The 21,814-nt window shown below is 38.3% G+C and overlaps 1 protein-coding gene across 1 annotated transcript in view; it reads left to right on the top strand.

The window, feature by feature from the left end:
* Positions 1-21,814, top strand: part of SEMA5A (semaphorin 5A) — a 212,456-nt gene that overhangs the window by 118,907 nt on the left and 71,735 nt on the right. The window contains exons 4-5 of the mRNA XM_039329293.1: positions 3,643-3,688; positions 18,905-18,967. Coding sequence (XP_039185227.1) covers positions 3,643-3,688; positions 18,905-18,967 — 109 coding nt within the window. The remainder of the gene's footprint in view (positions 1-3,642; positions 3,689-18,904; positions 18,968-21,814) is intronic.

Here is a 21,814-nt window from a genome sequence, read left to right as displayed (position 1 = left end):
TCCCTGTCTATCTGAGCGTAGTTGCGCTCAGCAGAAGACAATGTTCTGGAGTAATATGCAACAGGAACCTGAGTTCCATCAGACCTGAGGTGGCTCAGGACAGCTCCTACCCCGTAAGGGGACGCATCACATGCGATGCACACAGGAAGAGATTCGTTGAAATGTGCAAGTACACTGTTAGAAGTGAGCAAGGCCTTGACTTTGTTAAAGCAAGCCTCATGTGTTTGTGACCACTGCCACACTGCTTGTTTGTCTAGTAGCCTGTGAAGAGGCTCAGCTACACTAGCTTTATGAGGAAGAAAAGAATTGTAGAAATTCAGGAGGCCCAGGAAGGCCTGAAGTTCGGCCTTGGACTTTGGCCTAGGTGCTTCTAAAATAGCTGTTAGTTTGGATTCAGCAGGGTGAATCCCAGCAGCATCAATTTTGAACCCCAGAAATTCAGTAGAAGGCACCCCAATCTTGCATTTGTCTTTTTTGAGCTTGAGGCCTGACTTCCTGAATCTTAACAGAACAGCCCTTAGCCTTTCAGCTAGAATGTGTGTGGAGTCTCCTGCAATTAAGACATCATCAAAGTAGGGGCAAACCCCTGGTATACCCCGTAGTGTGTTTTCCATTACGCTTTGGAAAATCCCAGGAGCGACATTCACTCCAAACTGCAGCCTTTTTACCTTAAAGGCTCCCCTGTGGGTCACAATAGTCTGAGCTATAGCAGCATCATCATCAACAGGCAGCTGTTGATACGCTTGAGCTAGGTCAAGCTTTGCAAAAACGCGCCCCCCCTTGAGGGAGGCCAGAATATGACTGACCACAGGAACAGGATAGGCATGTTGCTGCAATGCCTTATTCAGAGTGCATTTGTAGTCAGCACAAATGCGAATGTCCCCATTTGCCTTTAGAGGCGTGACAATGGGGGTCTCCCAAGGACTGGAATCAACAGGTTCTAGGATTCCCTGTTGAATCAGTTTGTCTAACTCAGTGTCAATTTACTCTTTAAAGCAAAAGGGACCCTTCTTGCTTTAATTCTAATGGGAGTGACAGTGGGGTCTAGCTTTAAGGACACAGGGGGTCCTTTGAATGTGCCCAGCTGGGGGCTGAAAACATCTGCAAATTCTTTGCAGACTTCCTGTAGGTCGAGTGTTTGTAAACTGTTGAGTCCTGTGACGTGTATCCCCAGGGCCTCAAACCAATCGAGTCCTATGAGACTCGTTCGTTCACCCCCTACTACTAATAAGTCTAGTGGACCTTCAAAACTCTTGTATTGCACGTTAAGGGTGGCCTCCCCCTTAACACACACTCTTGAATTTTGAAAATCTGTTAACACAATGTCAGAAGGCCTTAACTTGGCCTGAGTTCCACTACCGGAACAAATCTTCCTAAATGTATGCAAGGAGATAATTGAAAAGGCAGACCCTGTGTCTAGTTCCATAGATAATGGAACCCCTTGTAGCTTCACCTTGAGTGACAGCTTTTTCTTAATGGGCTTGTGTGTGCCTGTCCTAAGGATGCTTCTTCGCGAAGCGCAAAAACCTACCCTATTCTGGCTGGGAATCTGTACCTTTCAGGCGCAGTTCTTCCTGAGGTTGTACCTTTCGTCGGCCCAGACACACAGCTGCAATGTGTCCTTGTTTGCCGCATGCCCGGCAGGTAGCGGAGCGGAACTTGCAGTCGGTTCTCCTGTGGCGACCTCCACAGCCGATGCACTTGAGCGGAGCTGAAGAGCTTCCCTTCTGTTTTTCTTCCGTCGTGGGGTGGAGACGGTCGACTTCCTCGTCCGGATCCTCCTCGGAGTTTCTTTGGGCGTCTTCCTGGTGCACGGATGCAACCTCTGGACTGTTTCTGATCGGCCGCATGTTCTTGACAGCGCCGCCTGCTGCTTCTTCTGCGGTGACTTCCCTTAAGGCATCTTGGTAGGACAATTCTTCTTTAGCGAAAAGTCTTTGTTGTAGATCTCGATGCCTTAACCCGCACACGAATCGGTCCCTCAGTCGTTCTTCGAGGTCTTTGAACTCGCAGTGCTTGGCGGCCTTCCGTAATGCGGCGATGAATTCTTTGGCCGACTCACCGGGCCGTTGATCCCTCTGCTTGAAGGTGTGGCGCCATGCGATGACGGACATCTTGGGGTGGAAGTGCTCCTTCAGTAGCTTCTTCAGATCTGCGTAGCTGACAGACTCTACTGGAACAGGTGCTGCAAGGTTTTCTGCGATGTCGAAGGCGTCTTGACCGCAAACACAAAGCAGGGTGGCAGCCTTCAAGCTCTCTTCCCTCACTTGGTTTGCCTTGAAGTAGTTCTCCACCCTGGCTACGTATGACTCCCACCGCTCTGGATGTGAGACGTTGAATTCCGAAAGCCTTCCGATTTTCGCCATCTTCAGAAGACGGGTCTATCAGCCAGCCTACCCCCGAATGCGCACTGGATTGGCGGGTAGCTGCCGAGTCGACGCCGTTCCGCCGCTCAGGACTCACTTGGGTAAGCTTACACTTCTTCCTTTCCAGGCGGTGTAAGGCAATCCCACCTTCGTCGCCAGTGTTGAGTCCTTGGCGGGAAGCAGACACGAGAAGCAGTTGAAGTTCTCAGTTTCCTTTATTCAGCGTTCAGCTTACAAGTAGATGGCTTCAGCAGCTCCCAAAACCTCCCAGCTTCTTATATAGACGCTTCCCGGGTAAATGTGATACTTTTCCCGCGCCAGCACCCGCGCATGCGCACGGCGCTGGCGACAGCCTGTCTGGTCCCGGGCAGCTTTGCACCTGCCCAGGACTGCCTGCAAACGCCCGAGCCGTTTGCAAGGCTCGGGACATAACACAATTGGTTTGTGTTTTCTAGAAAGCCAGACTCATTCTCTGAATTAATATGGTTATGGAGAATTGCAGGAGAAGAAAAAAGGTGGAGGTGGGGAATGGAGTGAACCGTCAAGGAATTTATTTTTAAATCTGCATTTCTACAAAACTGTGGTGATCTGCAGGTTGTTGGATTCTTAGAAAAAGCAACCTGAAATAACAGCATGACTTACTTACATCTCCCACATTGCTGTGATGAAATTGGCTCTGGGCATGTCCTCATTATATTAATGCAAATGAGAAAATACCTGTGATCTTTCATTTCAAACTTTGCCTCCTTCCTTTAGAAGGTAATGGTGTATCTCACTAGCATCTGTAAAAAGTACAATAAGTACTGAACTGCAGCAATCTTTCCAGTGAAATGAGAGTTGGAGGGAGGGAGGGAGGGAGGGAGGGAGGGAAGGAAGGAAGGAAGGAAGGAAGCAAGGAAGGAAGGAAGGAAGGAAGGAAGGAAGGAAGGAATCCAGAGTAGGCTCTGTACTCGAAAAAATATGGGCCCCCTAGTCTGATGCTTTCATCACTGGGAATAACAAGATAGGGGTTGGTCCATTCATAATACTAACTTTCTTTTTTGCCAATGAGCCTCAGGTATTGAGGCAACATGTAGAGGGGTGAAACTTGATGGCTCTATGAGATTGTTAGAAAACAACAAACCAGAATTCTCTAGAAAATTGTGTTACTTTTTTGTGCCAGTCAAACTATGTAGAGGGCTTAAGTTTCAGAACCAAAAATATCTTTATTTTTTATAATTTCAGTTATATAAACTGCATAGTTTGAATAACTGCTATTTTCTCTTTTTCACTCTAGAAATTACTTGTTCAGGCTGCATAGTGAGGATCTTTCTCTAATCCAGGTAAGCTTACCCATATGGTAATTTTAAAAAGTACAATTTTTATCTTTTTAACTTCATCTTTATTTATCAAGTCAATTAAAATTTCAGCATATGATTTGACTTATGATGTATATTGGGGTGGACAACTAGGGCTACTTTAACGACCTGTGGACTTCAACTCCCAGAATTCCTGAGCCAACGGTGGCTCTGTTCAGGAATAAAGAACTTGCAATTCTGTTCCTGTTTCTTCTTAGTTTGATTCCTCTCCATGTAAATCAATTTTTATTTTAGGATAGAGAAGCAACAGTCATATATAACATGGAATTGGTATAGCTCAGAAAGCATAAAAGTAGTAAGAACAGATTCAGTTTCCCTTCCAATTTCATTCTATTGAAAAATGAGGGGGGAAATCCTAAATTTGAGTTATTTCCTTGCCAGGTAATGAGAAAGCAGGCCTCCATTTTTTGTAATCCTACTCCAGAATTTGAGATTGACAAAGATTCACTTTTTTCATTATCACTACAATTCCAAATGATCCAGAATGGATTGGGCCAATTTATGGAAGCATTGATTTGACCCTTGAAGTGCATAGTGTAGCCTTTGCATAGTCCCAATGATAATTTAAATGAAATTGCAGCAAATCTCACCATGTTGGAAAGGCTGTAACTAGACAATCAGTATAGCACTTTGTCTGCTCTCCAAGAGTAAAGTGTTAATGCATAATTTCAAGGTCTGTACTCGCTTTTCTTCTATCTTGTTATATTTACTTTAGATTTAGATGGGCAGCCCCTCAAATAGATGGGTATATTCTTTTCCATATAAACCCAGCATTTTATTCGTTCATTCTTCTTTCGAACTGTGGGAGGCATGATGTTATGTTGGATATAATGGAGTAAGTGGATTGAGAGTGATTGATCTGTCCTCACCTGCTTACTCCATAAAATGCCAAACTAGACTGTCGGTTTGTCATAGTTTGCTAGTGGCCTCAACTTCAGATAATATAACAGTTACTCTGGATAGAATTGAATTTGTAGTATCTCCAATATTGTGATTAGATAATCTTCTGTTAAAGTTTAGTATTATAACTGTTTTCCTCTACAGGGTCGAGGGACTGATATACACAAAAAATGGCAGAGTCTCAGTTGCACTATTGTGGCCACATTGTTCACTTTTGTTGACTACAGTCTTGCAAGGTTCATTTGATAGTTCACTTCATGAGTTGTCTATGCCTTGATTGGTTGTTTAGAGCTTTCGTGCAAGGGGTGTTATAGAAAAATTTGGATTTGCCAGTATGGGGAATCAATTTTGACAAAGCCAATGTAAGTGTCAAATGCCAGGGAAATCAAGAGATTCAGGTAGTTCAAATGAGTATAAAGATTTATTGCAAGCTTAAGCTGTCTACAAGAATCTGAACTACTAATGGTCAAGGTAATTTATAGAAAGGAATTCAAGGTGGGCTGGACTTAGTTCTCGTGTGGGCGTGTAGAGGCTCATGATTGATGATGTGTTTGACCCCTCCTTCAGGTTCAGCCTGGTCATCTCTTACCATAAGCTCCATCATGAATTCTCTTGCCATTCCTACTTTTCCTCTTTAAATCTACCTTCAAACATAGTTATCTTGATTGGCTCATAACTAATTAAAGTATCATAAAGTTAGTGTTCTTATTTTAAAACTCCACACAAACTAATGTAATCGTGGCAACAAACTGTAAGAGACTGCACTTTTCATTTTCATTGTAGAAATTGGATATTACTTATACAGACAAAAATCTCCTTCTGGATTTAATGTGTCATTGAATTATGTTTACCTTCGGCCTTTGAAGATGCCTTTGTATGCACATGCAACACCTGCTTACATATGCATCCAAGGACAAAACCAATGAATAAGCCCCTTCATTACAAAGAAAATTTTGTCTCTGGGCATGCTTTTGTTTGCACTGCAAAGGTAGCTGCTGTTGTTATATGATGAATGAATGGAATTCTGATGTGCCTCACATCAATAGAATAAGTTAGTCATTGTTAGCTTAAAACCTATTGATTTTAACAGAACTCAAACATAACATTCTGGGTGGTGGCAAGTATGTCCAAAGCAGCTCCCTGTGCTTAAATTGAAAAAAAAAAAGAGGAGGGCAGAGTCTGCTGTTATGCACAAGGTTTATGAAGCAAATGCTTAGGGCTACATTTAATAAAACAAATATTTTCATTGCATATTTTTCAGAATTCCCTATGTTCTATAAATATTTGACAGTATAAACTCAACTGAAGTTTGGTCTAGTCTGCAGGGGTAGGCACCCTTGGCTCTTTTATGACTCGTGGACTTCAACTCCCAGAATTCCTGAGCCAGCATGGCTGGCTCAGGAATTCTGGGAGTTGAAGTCCAGAGTCATAAAAGAGCCAAGGGTGCCTACCCTTGGTCTAGTGGTTAAGGCACCAGGCTAGAGACTGAGAGATCGTGAATTCTAGTTTTGCCTTAGACAGGAAAGTAGGCTAGGCGACTCTGGGCCAGTCACACTTTCCCAGCCCAGCCCACTTCAGTGGGTTGTTTTTGTGGGGAAAATAGGAGGAGAAAGGAGTATTATGCATGTGTGCTGCCTTGAGTTATTTATAAAAAAAATAAAGATGGAGTAAAAATAAATACATAATATAATAGTAATGTTAAGTGGAAATGCATAAAATTGTATTATAAATATGTACATGTTTAGGGAAACCGTGGTTCAATCATGGCTCCCTGCAACATAGACATTTTTGGTGTATTTCCTATGATACACATTAATGACCAATTTTAAAGGACACTGTGGCTTTCACTTTCAAAAACAGTGTATGTGAAAGGTACGAATTCCAGTTGTTGTTTTTTTAACTGATTATAATAGATAGTTTGCAAATTTGTTGAGGAGGGATATGTTTCAGAGGTTGAGAATTTGGTTTTATATGTCCTTATTTTATTTTTGATCTTGATTGCTTAATAATATTGGGTGAAGCACAAGCACACCTATATAATGTGCGATTCTGGACTTTAGAGAGATATGAATAGGAACTTAAATTTCCTTTTTTCCCTCCCTTCCATCATTTATAACATGTTTGTATTTTGGCTGTGTTTTTTGAGGGGGAGAAGAAGAAAAGAATAAAAGACTATTTACTAGTCCTGATTAATAAATATTACAGTAAACACATGCAGGTTTCACAAGCTAAACTTTATTAATATATCTTCTGCTGCTTTTTCTTTCTCCCCTCCCTTTCCCTGACATCATGCCATTCCTTTCTGGGATAAGCAAAACACACAGAAAGAACCAGAAATAATAATGCAAATAAATTAAAGCATGAGTTAAAAAAACCAAGAAAACTTAAAATATAGATTATGCCAGCATCAGTCACAATACCTTTCTATCTTCCTTTCTATATCTAACACACTGTTCAAATGTTGCCTTTTGTTCTTTAAACTTTTTATTTCTCTCTTTTTCAGGATCTCATCACCTCTGCTCAACTGTATCTTTCTCAACCTTCTGCTTCCTTTGAAGCCATTCAATCTTCCTTCATATATTTGTTTTGTGATTCAATCCTTGTTCATTCTCCCTGTATGACAAACAACTTCAACATAGCTACTTTGTATTTGTCACTTCTTTTGTATTCAACTTGCATTCTTGTTTTATGTACTTTTTATGTAACCAATTCCCACTTCTGCACATTCAAGTTTTGTGTTTCTCTTGATACCGTATACCCAATGCTCACTCCCATAAAACAAAATGGGCAAAAAACATTGCCATTTTAATTTATTTAATAGATTTCTGCAATATATCATATGCTATCCACTAAACGTCTACCAGAATTTCCTATTAAAATCTAAGAAATTATTTACAATTCTGTTCATTTTGTTGAACCCTGTTTGTTTTTCCTCTCTTTTCCTATTTCCAGAAGATTTTTATTTCCATCAAAATCACTCTGCATTTTCTTTGCCTCTTTATTTTTACTTTTCCTTGCTCTCCATAATTATATTCTTTGCAGCTATCTTTTTCTCCCTTTTCCCTATAATAACTTTTGCAGCTACCACCTGCTAATGTGTATTTTTCTCATCCACAGTCACTTCTATATCATCATTCCACTGAAGATTCTTTTTCATGCTTTCCATTAGCACATTTCACACTAGTCTGTGACATTGTGTAACTTAATTCATTTTGCTTCTACATCCTTTTTTAATATTAGAAAAAAAGAGATTCTTAGATTAAATAAAACAGAATAACTTTCCATTCATTCTGCTGGGAGATAGTTCTATCTTCAAATATATTTTTCACAAAAAAGCTCAAACCTTTTTCTGTAGTCATTCTACTTTTTCTTTATTATCACTTCTCTTTTTTCCCCTTCATATCTATTTTTCCCAAGATCTCTTATGATCCTTGTATCCTTCACTAATTCTCCAGTCACTCATGCTTTTTAATTCATTATTTTGTTGTGTGCATATGTGAATAGATTTATGTTTTAATGACATGCTTGAAACATATATTTTATAAGTGGATGGTTACTGAACAGTTACCATTAGTATTAATTTTTACTCCTCTGAAAGGCTGAATCACTTTTTCTGTATTCTGATTTTGTTCCAGTTATCAATCCATGCCACCTAACAGATTTTTTTTTGCCTTGGCTGCATTCATTTAGAACGTTATAGTTGTTCTTCATCCCATCCCCGGTTCTTCCATTGTTACTGTTCATTGAAACATAACATGCAGTTAACATCAGCCTAGGAATTCCTATTTTCATATACACCCACATCATTCTAAATAACATTAATTCGTATATTCTAACATACATTTTATCATTTTCATTCATCATTAAACTGATACATTTCCTTCCATTGTATTCAAGCTTACATTAGAAAATCATACCACTTTCATTCAGATATATTGCATCCTTTAATTTTGTAGTTTTTAAAAGTTTTTTTAGTTTATGCATCCTACTTATTTTTCTTTCTTTTCTTCCTTTAAAATTCATGTTTTTTGCTTTTTATTTCTTTTACATTCTAAATCACAGTGTCCTTTTTGATGTGCCAAGAATATCACCTGAAGCAGACATAGACATTTACTTTCATTGACCATTATGATTTTCGTCAGTTGAGGCATTCATATTAAACTTTTCAGTAAGCTACAAAAGGTATAGGCTAAGTTACCAATCTTACTCATACCCATGCAGGACTAATAGCACAGATGGTGTAGCTCAGTTCTGGCACATTTTGAGCAATGTGCAACAAGTGCATCAAAGCCCAATTTCATCCAAAGTGTGAACCAGAAAGGAAATATAACCAGAATGGAAGGAAAACTTCATGGAGAAAAGATAATATAAGTATATATTATTTAGATTTTGTTTGGTTTATTTGAGTGACTAACGATGGAGCCCAACATACTCACTTAAAGATGGGATCGTAACTGGAGTAATGTAACTAATGTAAAGACGATAATTTTGTTGACTTTTGCTCTAAAATATTGTGACATGGAATATTATATAGAGAAAAGCCAAATATGCTTGAGTTGAATTCATCCCTTGGCAACTGTATCATTTTCTTGGCAGCAGCAGAGTAGTAGTCTTCCATTATTTTTTTTCTTTATTATTTTTCATCATCTCCTTCTTAAGGTAGAGCCATTGCATTTCTGCTGATCTCTTTATTCAAGTATTAAGCAGTCCTACTTTGCTTCTAGGCCAAGACGAGGTTGAACAGATGCTTTTATTTGCTGAGGTTTTCCGTTATGACCTAATCTTTTCTGTGATCCCCCCCCCCCCCGTAGCTATTGTTGCAGGTTCTTCACTTAATGAGACTGTGGTACAAAGTAACCCAGATGCTTGAACATTTCATTTCATTTGCCAATAGCTGTGCAGCCTTGCCTCCTTTTGATTACAGAATTTGCCTGACAGAAGATTGCAACATGTGCCACCAGTTCAGCAGTACTGCTTGAGAATCCTGCCAAACACTGCTAAAGGGTACAGCTGGAATTAAATGCCAAATATGTTCGAAGACATTTTGACACAGCTTGAAGTGTTTTTTCATAGCTGCTTCCCAATTGCATATTGAATAATGTCCAATGCATCTCTGAGATGCTCAAAACTGATAGACCAGTGTTTCTCAACCTTGACAATTTTAAGGCATGTGGACTTCAACTCCCAGAATTCCACAGCCAGCAATGCTGGCTGTGGAATTCTGGGAGTTGAAGTCCACATGCTTTAAAATTGTCAAGGTTGAGAAACACTGTGATAAACGTTAGCACCCTAACTAAAAGAGAAATAAATTAAAGTGAAGATTGTTCCCAGGCCTTTGAATGGATGCTAAGCCATGTAGCAGGCTTTTTAGTGAATATATGCAACAGCATTGAAGAAGACAGATCCCATGTTAAAGTTTATTATTGCAGTATTGCCTGTTATTCAAATGTCTAAATACAATTCTTTATTGCATTTCTGTTTGCAATAAGATCATACTGACAAAAGATAACAAAGAATAAAAAGGGCAATCAATATAACCAAGGGTTTAGGTTTTTTTTTTAATCACATGAAAAGGTTAAAATATTTCAACTTTTTAAAATATGGAAAATTACCACAAAATAGGTAATGACAGATGTTTATAAAATGATTTGTAATGATTTCATTAGAATTATGTGATGAAATTATCTGGCTTTAGGTATTTAGGCATCCCCCCTTCCCTGAGGAAATCTGGTTTTGATATCTAGAATACACATTTTTACAAATAGAAATCAATTGATTTTTATACTATACTCCACATACTATGTAGAATAAAATCTATTGCCAAAAAGGTGTGATAATGGCTTACACCTTAGTTCTCTTTTCAATGGATTTAAATGTATTCTTGGAGGAGTCCCTATTTTCCTTGAGCATATAATCTTGTTTGCTATGCTTACTGGTATCTTAGAGCATCTAGCAAATCAATGTGGGAAACAGGATGCTGGGTTTGATAGACCAGCAGGTCTCATTAACTAGGATTCGGGGATCATAAATCTCTTCCTGCTCAGCCTAGCACAAAGGCAACCATTCTTCTTTTGAGTTGTCCATACATTAAACAGTAACACCGGGGAGGAAATACATTGTCCCAGGGAGGAAATCAGAGTCTGCCTTTCCATTTTTTCAAGATCTCCAGCACATGAGGAGGTTGGGGGGCAGAATGTCACTGTCTCATTTTCTACCAAGGTCTAACACTGCATAGAGCCACAAAATAAAATATGAAGGGGAAAAAAAGGACTCCTGCTCCAAGCATTTGGGGAAATTGCAGTTTTCATTCTCTTCCCATGGTTCCTTGAAGGTACTGAAAAGCTGTTTTCAGCTGTTCTCAGCTCTCACATTTTCCAACTACAAAGTCTACACAAACTGAAAAAGAAATAAAAAACTTTGCCTGTGCTGGGATGATGGGGAAGAGTAGGGTTATAGGCAATCCAGAAATCATATCAGCCCAGCTGAAATATGTGATGCCTCTCTACACAGTGTAGTTCCATCCTGGCAGTGCATTTAACAATTACATTATTGAATTTCTACATGATAGTCTGTTGTTTTGATTGATGGTATGTGTGAGTTGCAAGAAAAAGATCTATTCATTACAGCTTTCAGCAGGAAAAGTTTCCAGACTCTGCTCTCAGTTGTTCTGTGATTGAGACCAAATCAAGTGGACTGGAATCCAAGCAACCAGAACATGAAGTCTGGTGGAAGAAATAAGGCAGGGAGCTGGTGGTCTGCAGAGAAACCTTTGCAGATTCTTCTGGAGCCCTTCGCCTCCATTCTATTATACTGGAGTACCTAAAGTGCAGTCCCAGAGTTTCCAGGAATTGGGTGACATATGAATAAGTAAATATTATGTGCTTACTTATTTCTTGGAATACTTGCAAGTGAATGCTCAGAATTACTCAGTTTCTCTCATTTAGAGAAACCTTTATCACCTAAACATCCCGGATTTCTTTAATGATACAAACATTGAAACAAGCCAGAAATATTGGTAGAGCCATTTGCCATCCTGCATGATAATATTCTACCCTAAGAGTATCATACAGTAAAAATGCAAGTTTAATGGTAGTGGCTGACATGAAAGTTTTTAAATTTATTTTATTTTTATTTATTAAACCAATGTATTTAACTGTTCATCTCACAAATGAGTGTCTTTGGGCTATACATCAGAGCTAAAAACAGTTAAGTACATTAAAAAGTACAAACACCAATCTTCAACACGAAATAATAGATGAAGGGCTTTAGAAATAGTAGATAGACTACTATTTCACTACTTCACCCATCCCTGTTGGCAAAACCAAGTCTTGAGGGACATCTGGAAGTTCTTGTCAGATAGGTTCCTCTCAGGAAAACTGAGTGATTATATCCATTGAGTCACCATGAGTTGAGTTTGCTTCCAGGGCACAATTCCTTTTTTTTTCATATAAGGAAATTGTTTAATGAAGAAACTGTCTGCGGGATGGGATTTTCCCTTCTTAAGAAGAAATAAATAGCAAGATTATCAAAACAAAGTTACTTTACGCAGTCAGATCATTAATCCATAAGCTCAGAGCTGTCTTCAGGAGGTCTTGAAGCTCCTGGAAAATTAGGAATTATTTTCAGCCCTAGCAAAGCATACTTTTTATGGAGAATGTTTGCTTAAAGTTTGTGTGTGTCAGGGGAAAGGACTTTCAAAGTTTCTGTGATTGTTCTTCCTCCCTTATTGGCTTCAGTTTGACTGGCTAGATCAGGTGTGTACAATCCTGGCAACTTTAAAACCTGTAGACTTCAATTCCCAAAATTTCCCAGCCAGTCATGCTAATGTTGCCAAGGTTGGACATCCCTGTCCTAGATATTGATCTTCTCATTTTTCTTTTCCTCATTAGCTCATAAATTTACTTTACCATGCAATTCACAATACTTCATTTTTGATGGATGTGGTGGTGGTCACTCATTTAAAAGCAAAACTTTGATAGGTAAATGAAAACTTCATGGTTAGAAGGGAACCTATTTTTGAATTCCTGTTGCAACAGGATGAATGGGGAATTATCATAATTCTTCTACTCTGTGTTTTCCCCAGCTGGCCTTTTTCTTACCCGATTATGGTTTAGGGTTGCTTCCAGATGAGAAACAATTATGTAATTTCTCTATATACATACAATTTTAAGCAAGATTTAGGGAACATGTTTTTTTTTTAAACTTCTAACTCCTCTTGTCTCCTTACTGCTTCCATCTTTTTTTTCTGAACCACAAACAGTATATTACAAGAGGGGAAAAAGGAAACAGAGAAATTGCAGAATGCTAGTTGAATTTCTACTTTGCTATCTGTTGTTATGTAGGTCTGATCAAAGTATTTCCTACAATCAAAATGATTTGAGTAGAGTTCCGGGGTACATCATGACCCCACAAGAGGCATCTCATTAGTATCTTTCAATTCTGAGTATCTTCTTGCTCTGTCTTTACCACCATTCTTTGGTTCATAAGGATGAATAAGTAGGTTATAGTAATATCAGAGAATGTGAGCAAAACCTACTGTTATAATTCCGATAGTTTACTGCTAGTAGTAGCAGTTAAGAGTGTGTGTGTGGGGGGGGGGGAGGTGATTTGCTGGAAAAAACAGAATAACATAATACTACAGTTGGAAAGGACCTTAGAGGTCTCCTAGTCCAACCCCCTGCACGAACAAGAGACCTATACCATTCTGAACATTCTAATCTCTTCTTAAAAACCTGCAGTGATAGAGCCCTGTCCCCCCCCCAATGGTGTCAGCACAATTTACTGCCAATTGTTGATGATCATTTCTTTAATGCATTTTACCTTAAAATCCTGTTTGAATACATGGCATTTGATGAGAATGCAAACAGATAACAATAGTAAAAAGGCAATGACATGAAATTTGAAATTATATAGCTAGTTTTCTGGCACTGTGTAATTAAACCACCTTTGGAAATGCTATGTTTTGCCAGTATCTAATTACCAGAGCCATCTGTCTCCTAAGGCACACTCTGCCATCTGTCTGGAATTTTGTTTCATTACTGTTTGTTTTCAGTTTTTAATTTAAAGAAGTTGATATCTATGTATGTTTGTATGGATTGTATGAAAGTAGATGTTATGTCAGTATATCTTTTAATACATCATCCAAACACAGACCATTCTTTCTTCCCTCTTTCCCTCTCCCCAAATTTAACAACTAGACTAGGTATTAGCCAGGTTTTATTCTTCATTAGTTGTTTACAAAGTTAAGTTTTTGGGCACTGAAACCATTAACTGAATAAGGAGATACGTTAACTAGAAAAAAATAGTCTCTGAGGCTATTTACATTTCCAGACCTAATCAAGTGGAATTGTTTAAAAAAAAAAATAGACATAGTGAAATTTAGGCTGTCAACTTTTTTGCCCATCTTAGTACCTGTGCCTTTTAATAATGAATTGTTCTGAAATAATTAAAGAGTTGAAAGTGTTTTTATTTTTGTGGTCTGGAAGATCTGTGTTATCTATGCTTGCTGCTGCTGCTGGAAGAATGATGAAGGCTTAGCTTCAAAGGTCACCTGAGGGCTAGTTAATTAGTGGGTTTCTCAGAATCATAGCTATTCCTGGCCCCAATTCAAATATCCATGCCTATCACACCATTACCTCCACATGTTGTCTTTATATTGTGCTGAAATGAAAATGAATCTCAAGAATACATTCCTTTTCCCATTCACACATAACACTTCATAGCAGTGACTGTTTTTGGCATGATAACCTCACACATTTAGTATTATTCTGTGTTAGTAGCTGAAGGAATCAGTGGACGCAGGGCTCTTGGCCCCTGTGGCTCCTGTAACATTTATCCATTTCATAGGTCTTTCTGGCCACCACCAGTTTCTCTTCTGGCCATCACAGTTTTTCATTTCCTTCCAATGTATCTGGCTGCTTTAGACAGGCTTTTCATCCTCATCTGGTGTCCATCTTAGTTTGCATCATTTTGGAGACTTTAAAGGGGTCTTTGATTCTTTTGGGGAGCAACCTTCTAAAGTGAATAGGGACATTTAATGTCTGGGCTGTAAGATAACCTAGAGTCTTTGGGTTTACTTTAGAATACCTCTAATGCTCAGGATAAGCCTTGCTGCTGGGGAAGACATTTTAACGTGATGCTTAGCACCAAGGGAGCAATCCATCCATGAGAAATACTTTTTGTTTTTAATAGTTCATGCTGCTTTAAAGGATGCTGTGTAATTGGACTAGTAAATCAGGGCTGGATCTTTCTGAAATGAAGAAATTATCCCTACTATTTTCCACAACAAACAAGGGATATATATGATGGAGGAAGTCAAAATGGCAGGGTTCTTTCAAACCCTTTCCTTCCTAAAGAAGGAAATTTGAAAATATACTAAAGAGAATATACATGTTTGTGCTCTCACCCTCCCCATTAATATTAGCTCTCAATCTATTGAATAATACCAATTAATTTTAATTTCCAATAAATTAAATTTCACTTCCAAGAAATGAAGAACATACAAATTATCTGCATGAAATTATCTGCCAGGTTTTTGCACATTTTTGGTAGGGCGGGGAGAAGAATATAGCTAAGAGGTTTTCAATTAAAATGCTGTGCTTATGGTTTCAAAGCAGCCTGTAAGGTTGCTGATGTCATGTCAAAGCAATTGCTTTGTGTTCCTAAGAGCTTATACTAGAATCAAGTGAAAACTTCCAAAGATGTTATAGATTACCAGATCATGGCTAGAAAGCAAATGCAAAGGATGCATCCATCTCCTTTTGCTACTGTCTGTTTCAGCTGACAGGAGAGATTGTGGACCATGTCTCCATGGAAACTGGTCCCTCAGCAGGCAAAGAGCTGAAGACTGCAACTCTCACTTAAATCCTTCATTTGTCAAGGGAAGAATCTTTTGAAGTAGTGTGGTATGTCAATCCCACATGGGGATATGAGATTCTCAAATGTCTTTGACAGCGAACGTCTTATTAATATATTGCACAATATATGTCGGTGATGTACTACTGATCTCAGAAACATGCTAATCTTAAATTGATTATTTTAATCAGCTATAACTTTAACAGAGTGTGATGATTCATGGAGGGAATTGATTCTCTGTACAAAATGAGGTTCACTTAGATTTTGATGCAGAAGTTTCAAAGAAACGGATGTGAATGTTAAAGGAAAACCAAGTATGGACTAAAGCCCTTGGTCTAATCCGCTGTTCCTAACGCATCAGTTCTGCACAAATTGGAAGGGAAAGGTTTTCATGGCATAGGGACAAAAGCTTTATCCTCTGCTGATGTCTGCACATTAGAAAGTTGATCCTGTTCTGTTTACTGAAACTTTTCAGTTCAGTTTATAATACCTCAGTACCTCAATCGGCCTCTCTCTCTCTTTCTCTCCACACACACACACACACACACACACACACACACACACACAATATAAATTAGATTAAAGACCTGAGACTTCAGCTATAGGCATGGTGGTTTATAAGTCAATGTTAAGACTTCATTTTATTACAACAGAAGTCAAAGAAAGACATACAACATTCATTGAAAATGAAAGAAATGCAATTGACAAAACTAGCAGTAAAATAGTAGGGTTTTTTCTTATAAATAACTACATGGATTATCTAGTGATTGATTAAATTGTTGCTTCCTTCTTTACTTCTTGCATTTAAATCAACAGATAATTAATGGAAAATTGTGGCCTTCTAGCAGTTCTAGACAACTGGACTCATGGTGAAAGATCCTAGAAGCTACGGTATAGCTACATTTGGAGGTTCATATCCTCTCATCTCTGCTATAGGCTGAAGTAGAACATTTTCTTACTACTAGCATGCAAACTAATGGTTAAATAAATAAATAAAAATCCTAAGCAAAATAGTACAGGGCTTAACTGAACAGTCATCTTCTTTTGGGGGTAAGAAAAAAAAAGAGAGAGAATAAGTATTCCCCAGGCTTCGGTGCTTGCCAAGATACCCAAATTGCTGTGGGTTTCAAACCTGTCACTACTGATATGCTGGGAGTTTGGCATTTGGGCTACTGTGTTTGAGTGCCATCACATTTTATTCTTACATGTTAAATTGGAACTTACATTCCAGTATTCCAGTTCTTGTCTTTTCAGCATATCCTCAGGCAGCCCTTGAAACTTTTATACATTTTATCTGTATTTTTCTTTTGTAATGGCATTCATGAAATAACATTCTTACAGTATGATTAGGGTTTTTCTATTGCTAGACTTTCTTAGCATTCTCATCTTGAGTTATTGGTCAACATTCTTTTCCTTGTTACTTTTTCTATGCATATATTGATACATCATTTGTTTTCTCTAGCTGGAAAAATGTTTGCTGTTTTCTTTATAGGCTTGCCAAAATTTGAAACCAAATCACCATTTCATCTCGGATGTAGATGATACAAAATCATATGGATTTGTTATAGTATCATAATTCTGAGAGTTCTGTGGTCATTTTCCAATACCTTTGACATGTTTCTTACATCACAAATATGAGCGAGAGAGCTCCTAAAATATAATTTTAGTATTCTTCAAATTGGGTGGCCTAACCGATCGCTGTTGAATAGAAAGTCAGTTTTATCTTCTTTAATTAGCAATACATTTTATTCCTATGATTATGATTATTGATATTATTATATAATTATTTAAACATCAAGCTAATATTATTGGAACAGCAGAAGTGATAATTGAGATGGTATTAAGGGTAGAACTTGACATTTGAGATAGCGTTTTGCATCATTCAGGTTTTAATTTTAGATTTTTTTTTCAAAATAATAAAAAAAGCTTGTGTTGCTCTAGGTGGCTCACATATGGTGGTTGGTCTAAGACTAATACCCTTATACTCTTATGTGTACCATCCTAAGGATGTATTCAGAACTAACCAATCACTAATATCTCCTTCAGGGGCCAGGAGTTTAAAAATGCACAACTGACTTCGTACCGAGACTGATGTAATAGCCCAGTTAGAAAAGATGCAGGAGATAAAACCTTGCTCTTCTTGAACCCTACATATATTTAGATAGGTTGGTAGATATGGTGGTTTTGCTTCAGCCTGCAGAACTTTCTGAATGCAGTTTTGTCAATTATTGCCTCCCTAATAGCATCTTTGTTATGAAGCTCCTGCCATGTTTTATCTTGTCTATGATTTTGATGAACCATAAGAGGTGTCAAGAAAGATCATTGAAACATCTGTAGCGATGTGTCATTGGTATTTTCTGTTTCTACTTGTCGGTTAAATCACATGAATTAGAGCTATGCCAGTGGTGATTTTTCTCATATTGGGATGATACTTTGTTAATCTTCTGATTAATCTTCTGCAAATCTCAAAAATGGGTCTTGTATTTGAGGATTGCTGCTGGTAATATAAAGTGCAGTTTCTAGATTTAAATTTCTTTGGAACATATTTTATCAGTTGTGGGGGAAAAATCAAGACTATTTTAAAGTGTTGGTGCTTATCTAAACTGTTTGAGATAATAATCATTTAAACATATGCACCCACCCATTACAAAACTGCCTGGATTTACCTGTGTATGTTTCGCTTTGAGTCCTTTCACTGTCAAATGGAACAGATATTTTCAGAGCAGTTGCTTTATCTGAGGAATACCTTCCCCCCAAAAAAGTGGTCCAATTATCTTTAAAGAACCTATGTATGGCCAAAACTCATATATAACTTTATAGATGCCCATATATGTGTATCCTATTACTTTCATTTTATTTTTCTTTCATGGTTAATAGTTTTAATATATTGTAAGCTGTCATGATATAATTTGGAAAGAATAGTGCAGTAATATTTGTCTCTCACACAAGAGGCACATTGTGTCTGCCATTTTCACATGTGAAATAGGACTAGGAGTGTGCATTAAAGTGGTGAAAAGCCAAGAAAAGCTGAAGTTTCAGCCCACTCTTGAGTTCCTTTGCAATAATTAATTCAGGCCTTTCATTCAACCTGGCCAAGAACTTCCATATTGGAGTGAGACTGAGGAGAAAAAGAGTAGGTAGTAGGCAATTGGAAAGACAGACATAAACATTCTTTCAGTAAATAATTTTACTTTCATAATTGAACAAGGACAATAAAAGAACATTGTTAATTCCTATCTTGTATAGTTTGACCATAAACCAACAAATATGCTGCATGTTCATTTCAGTGTGTATCATAATTTTTGATTTTCCTTCTAATTTGACATCGATGTGGTGGATTTCAGTAGAAAATTACTATCTTTCAATGGGAATATCAGATTTTATTTTATTTTGTGAAGAAATAACCATTATTTTTCTGAATATTAGGATGTGGAATGGCATTGTGATGAGACTACTAAAAAAGCTTGTTATAGTAAAGGCAAATCAACGGTAAGTCCTTAATCAGTTTTCTCTATCTAAAATATTGCTATTTCTTTTTTCTAGATGTCTTGGATATGGTAAAACTGCATCCATATTACATGTAATAGTTATTCCCAATGTTTTGCCTTCTGGATTTAGTATGATTTCTGGAGCTTTATTGTGAATTTTCATGCCAAGAATGCTCAATGGAGAGACACAATGCAGGATTTTCAAGGGAAAAAAAAACAAAAACAAACAAACAGAAACATGCCTGTAAAATAAAAGGTTATACCCTTTTTTAAAGACTGAAAACAAACAAGCTGAAAATGGCATTTGAAACCCAAGGCTGTTAGTAATAGGGCTAATATCCAGCTCTCAATACCTCTGTGTAATCACTGAGATTATCTGAAGATCTGGAGTGTGGTGGTTCACAAGGTTAGGATTCTGGGCTGATGATTGGCAAGCTTGCCTTTGAGACCCAGTTGTTGCCACAGGGTGAGGTGACCTCCCATCATACACTTCAGCTCCTGCCAACCCAGCTGTTTGAAAGTAGGCAACTTCAGGTAGATAGATGCAGTGCTTTTTTTCTAAAAAAAAAAAAAGGTGCTGGAACTCACACACGTCATACAACCTGCCTTACCTATCCTACAAGGTTCCATCCAAAAAAGGTGCCGGAACTCCGTTCTGGGTGTTCTATGAGAAAAAAAAGCCCTGGATAGACTGGTACCAATTCAATGGGGCAACTTAATGGGGACCTGAAAGCAGTCCCCAACTGGGCATCTTCTGGGCAACAGTGATGTCACTGGGTTTTTTTCCCAAACAATTTTATTGGTTTTTCCATTTTTACACCAGCACGCTTAAGAAACAACATGGAGATAGGGTAATCAGTTAGGTACAATAACATCATACATATATAGCTCAAATAATGCTCCTTAAAATTTCCCTCTCTAACAATTAGAATAGTATAGTCAAACTAATACATTTCTAAGTAAAATTAATTCATGAATACATTCCTAAATAAGAATTCAATTAATCAATAGAAGTTATCAGCAACCTTTCATCGATGAAACTGGCAGATGTGATCTCAGAACTACTGAACTATATTTTTCAAAGATCCTGCAGCACTGTGGAACTACCAGAGGACTGGAAAAGAGCTGATGTAGTTCCCATCTTCAAAAAAGGGAAAAAAAAGGACCCAGGAAATTACAGATCTATTAGCCTGACCTCAATACCTGGGAAGATTCTGGAAAAGATAATCAAACAACGAATCAGCGAACACCTACAGGCAAACGAAGTCATTAGTAAAAGCCAACAAGGGTTTGTCAAAAACAGATCATGCCATACAAATCTTATTGCATTCTTTGACCAAGTGACAAAGTGGACCAGAGGAATGCTGTGAATATAATTTACTTGGACCTCAATAAGGCATTTGACAAAGTAGATCACAACCTACTACTTGATAAGATAGAAAAATGCGGGTTAGATAGCATCACCACCAGATGGATCCGTAGCTGGCTGACTGGCCGTACTCAGCGTGTGGTCCTCAATGGAACCACATCTACATGGAGGGAAGTGTGTAGTGGGATGCCCCAGGGCTCTGTTCTGGGCCCAGTGCTCTTCAACTTCTTCATCAACGATCTGGACGAGGGGATAGATGGGGAACTCATCAAATTTGCAGACGACACCAAGCTGGCAGGAATAGCCAACACTCCAGAAGACAGGCTTAGGATACAGGAGGATCTGGACAGATTTGAACACTGGGCACTATCTAACAAAATGAAAATCAGTGGTGAAAAAAGTAAGGTTCTACTTTTAGGCAAGAAAAACCAAATGTACAGGTATAGTATAGGGGGTACCTTGCTCAGTAGTAACTGTGAGAGGGATCTCGGAGTCCTAGTGGACAATCATTTAAATATGAGCCAGCAGTGTGCTGCAGCTGCCAAAAAAGCCAACACAGTGCTAGGCTGCATTAACAGGGATAGAATCAAGATCACGTGAAGTATTAATACCACTTTACAATGCCTTGGTAAGGCCACACTTGGAATACTGCATCCAGTTTTGGTCACCAAGATGTAAAAAAGATGTTGAGACTCTAGAAAGAGTACAGAGAAGAGCAACAAAGATGATTAGGGGACTGGAGGCTAAAGCATATAAGGAACGGCTGCTGGAATTGGGTATGTCTAGTTTAACGAAGAGAAGGACGAGTGGGGACATGATAGCAGTGTTCCAATATCCCAGGGGCTGCCACAAAGAAGAGGGAGTCAAGCTATTTTCCAAGGCACCTGAAGGCAGGACAAGAAGCAACGGATGGAAACTAATCAAGGAGAGAAGCAACCTAGAACTAAGGAGAAACTTCCTGACAGTTAGAACAATTAACCAGTGGAACAACCTGCATCCAGAAGCAGTGAATGCTCCAACACTGGAAGTTTTTAAGAAGAGACTGGACAGCCATTTGTCTGAAATGGTATAGGGTTCCCTGCCTGAGCAGGGGGTTGGACTAGATGACCTCCAAGATCCCTTCCAACTTTATTATTATTATTATTATTATTATTATTATTATTATTATGGATCATCACACAGTCAGCCAGATGTTCAGACTGGATTTGGCATTTTGTCTACCCATCGAGTCCTTACCCAGGACCTGGGATAGGCAGATGTGGATGTTTGATGGTATTACAGATATCGTCGCAGGATGTAAGCAGTTCCTAGTAAGGCCGCCTTTTGCAATTGACTAATAGCGAATTTGTCAATGCCAATGGTGTTCAAGTGGTGCTCCAGTTGTTTTTGGATTGCACCCAAGGAGCCTATGACTATTGGTACTACCCTTGCTTGCTTTTGCCACAGTCTTTCTATTTCTATTTGTAGGTCTTTGTATTT

The sequence above is a fragment of the Crotalus tigris genome, unplaced genomic scaffold (assembly GCF_016545835.1).
Source record: "Crotalus tigris isolate CLP2741 ecotype Arizona unplaced genomic scaffold, ASM1654583v1 scf7180000024391.5723578, whole genome shotgun sequence".
NCBI classification, from domain to species: domain Eukaryota; kingdom Metazoa; phylum Chordata; class Lepidosauria; order Squamata; family Viperidae; genus Crotalus; species Crotalus tigris.
Note: the sequence above shows the minus strand (reverse complement) of the source record. Positions and strands in the feature narration are given on the sequence as shown.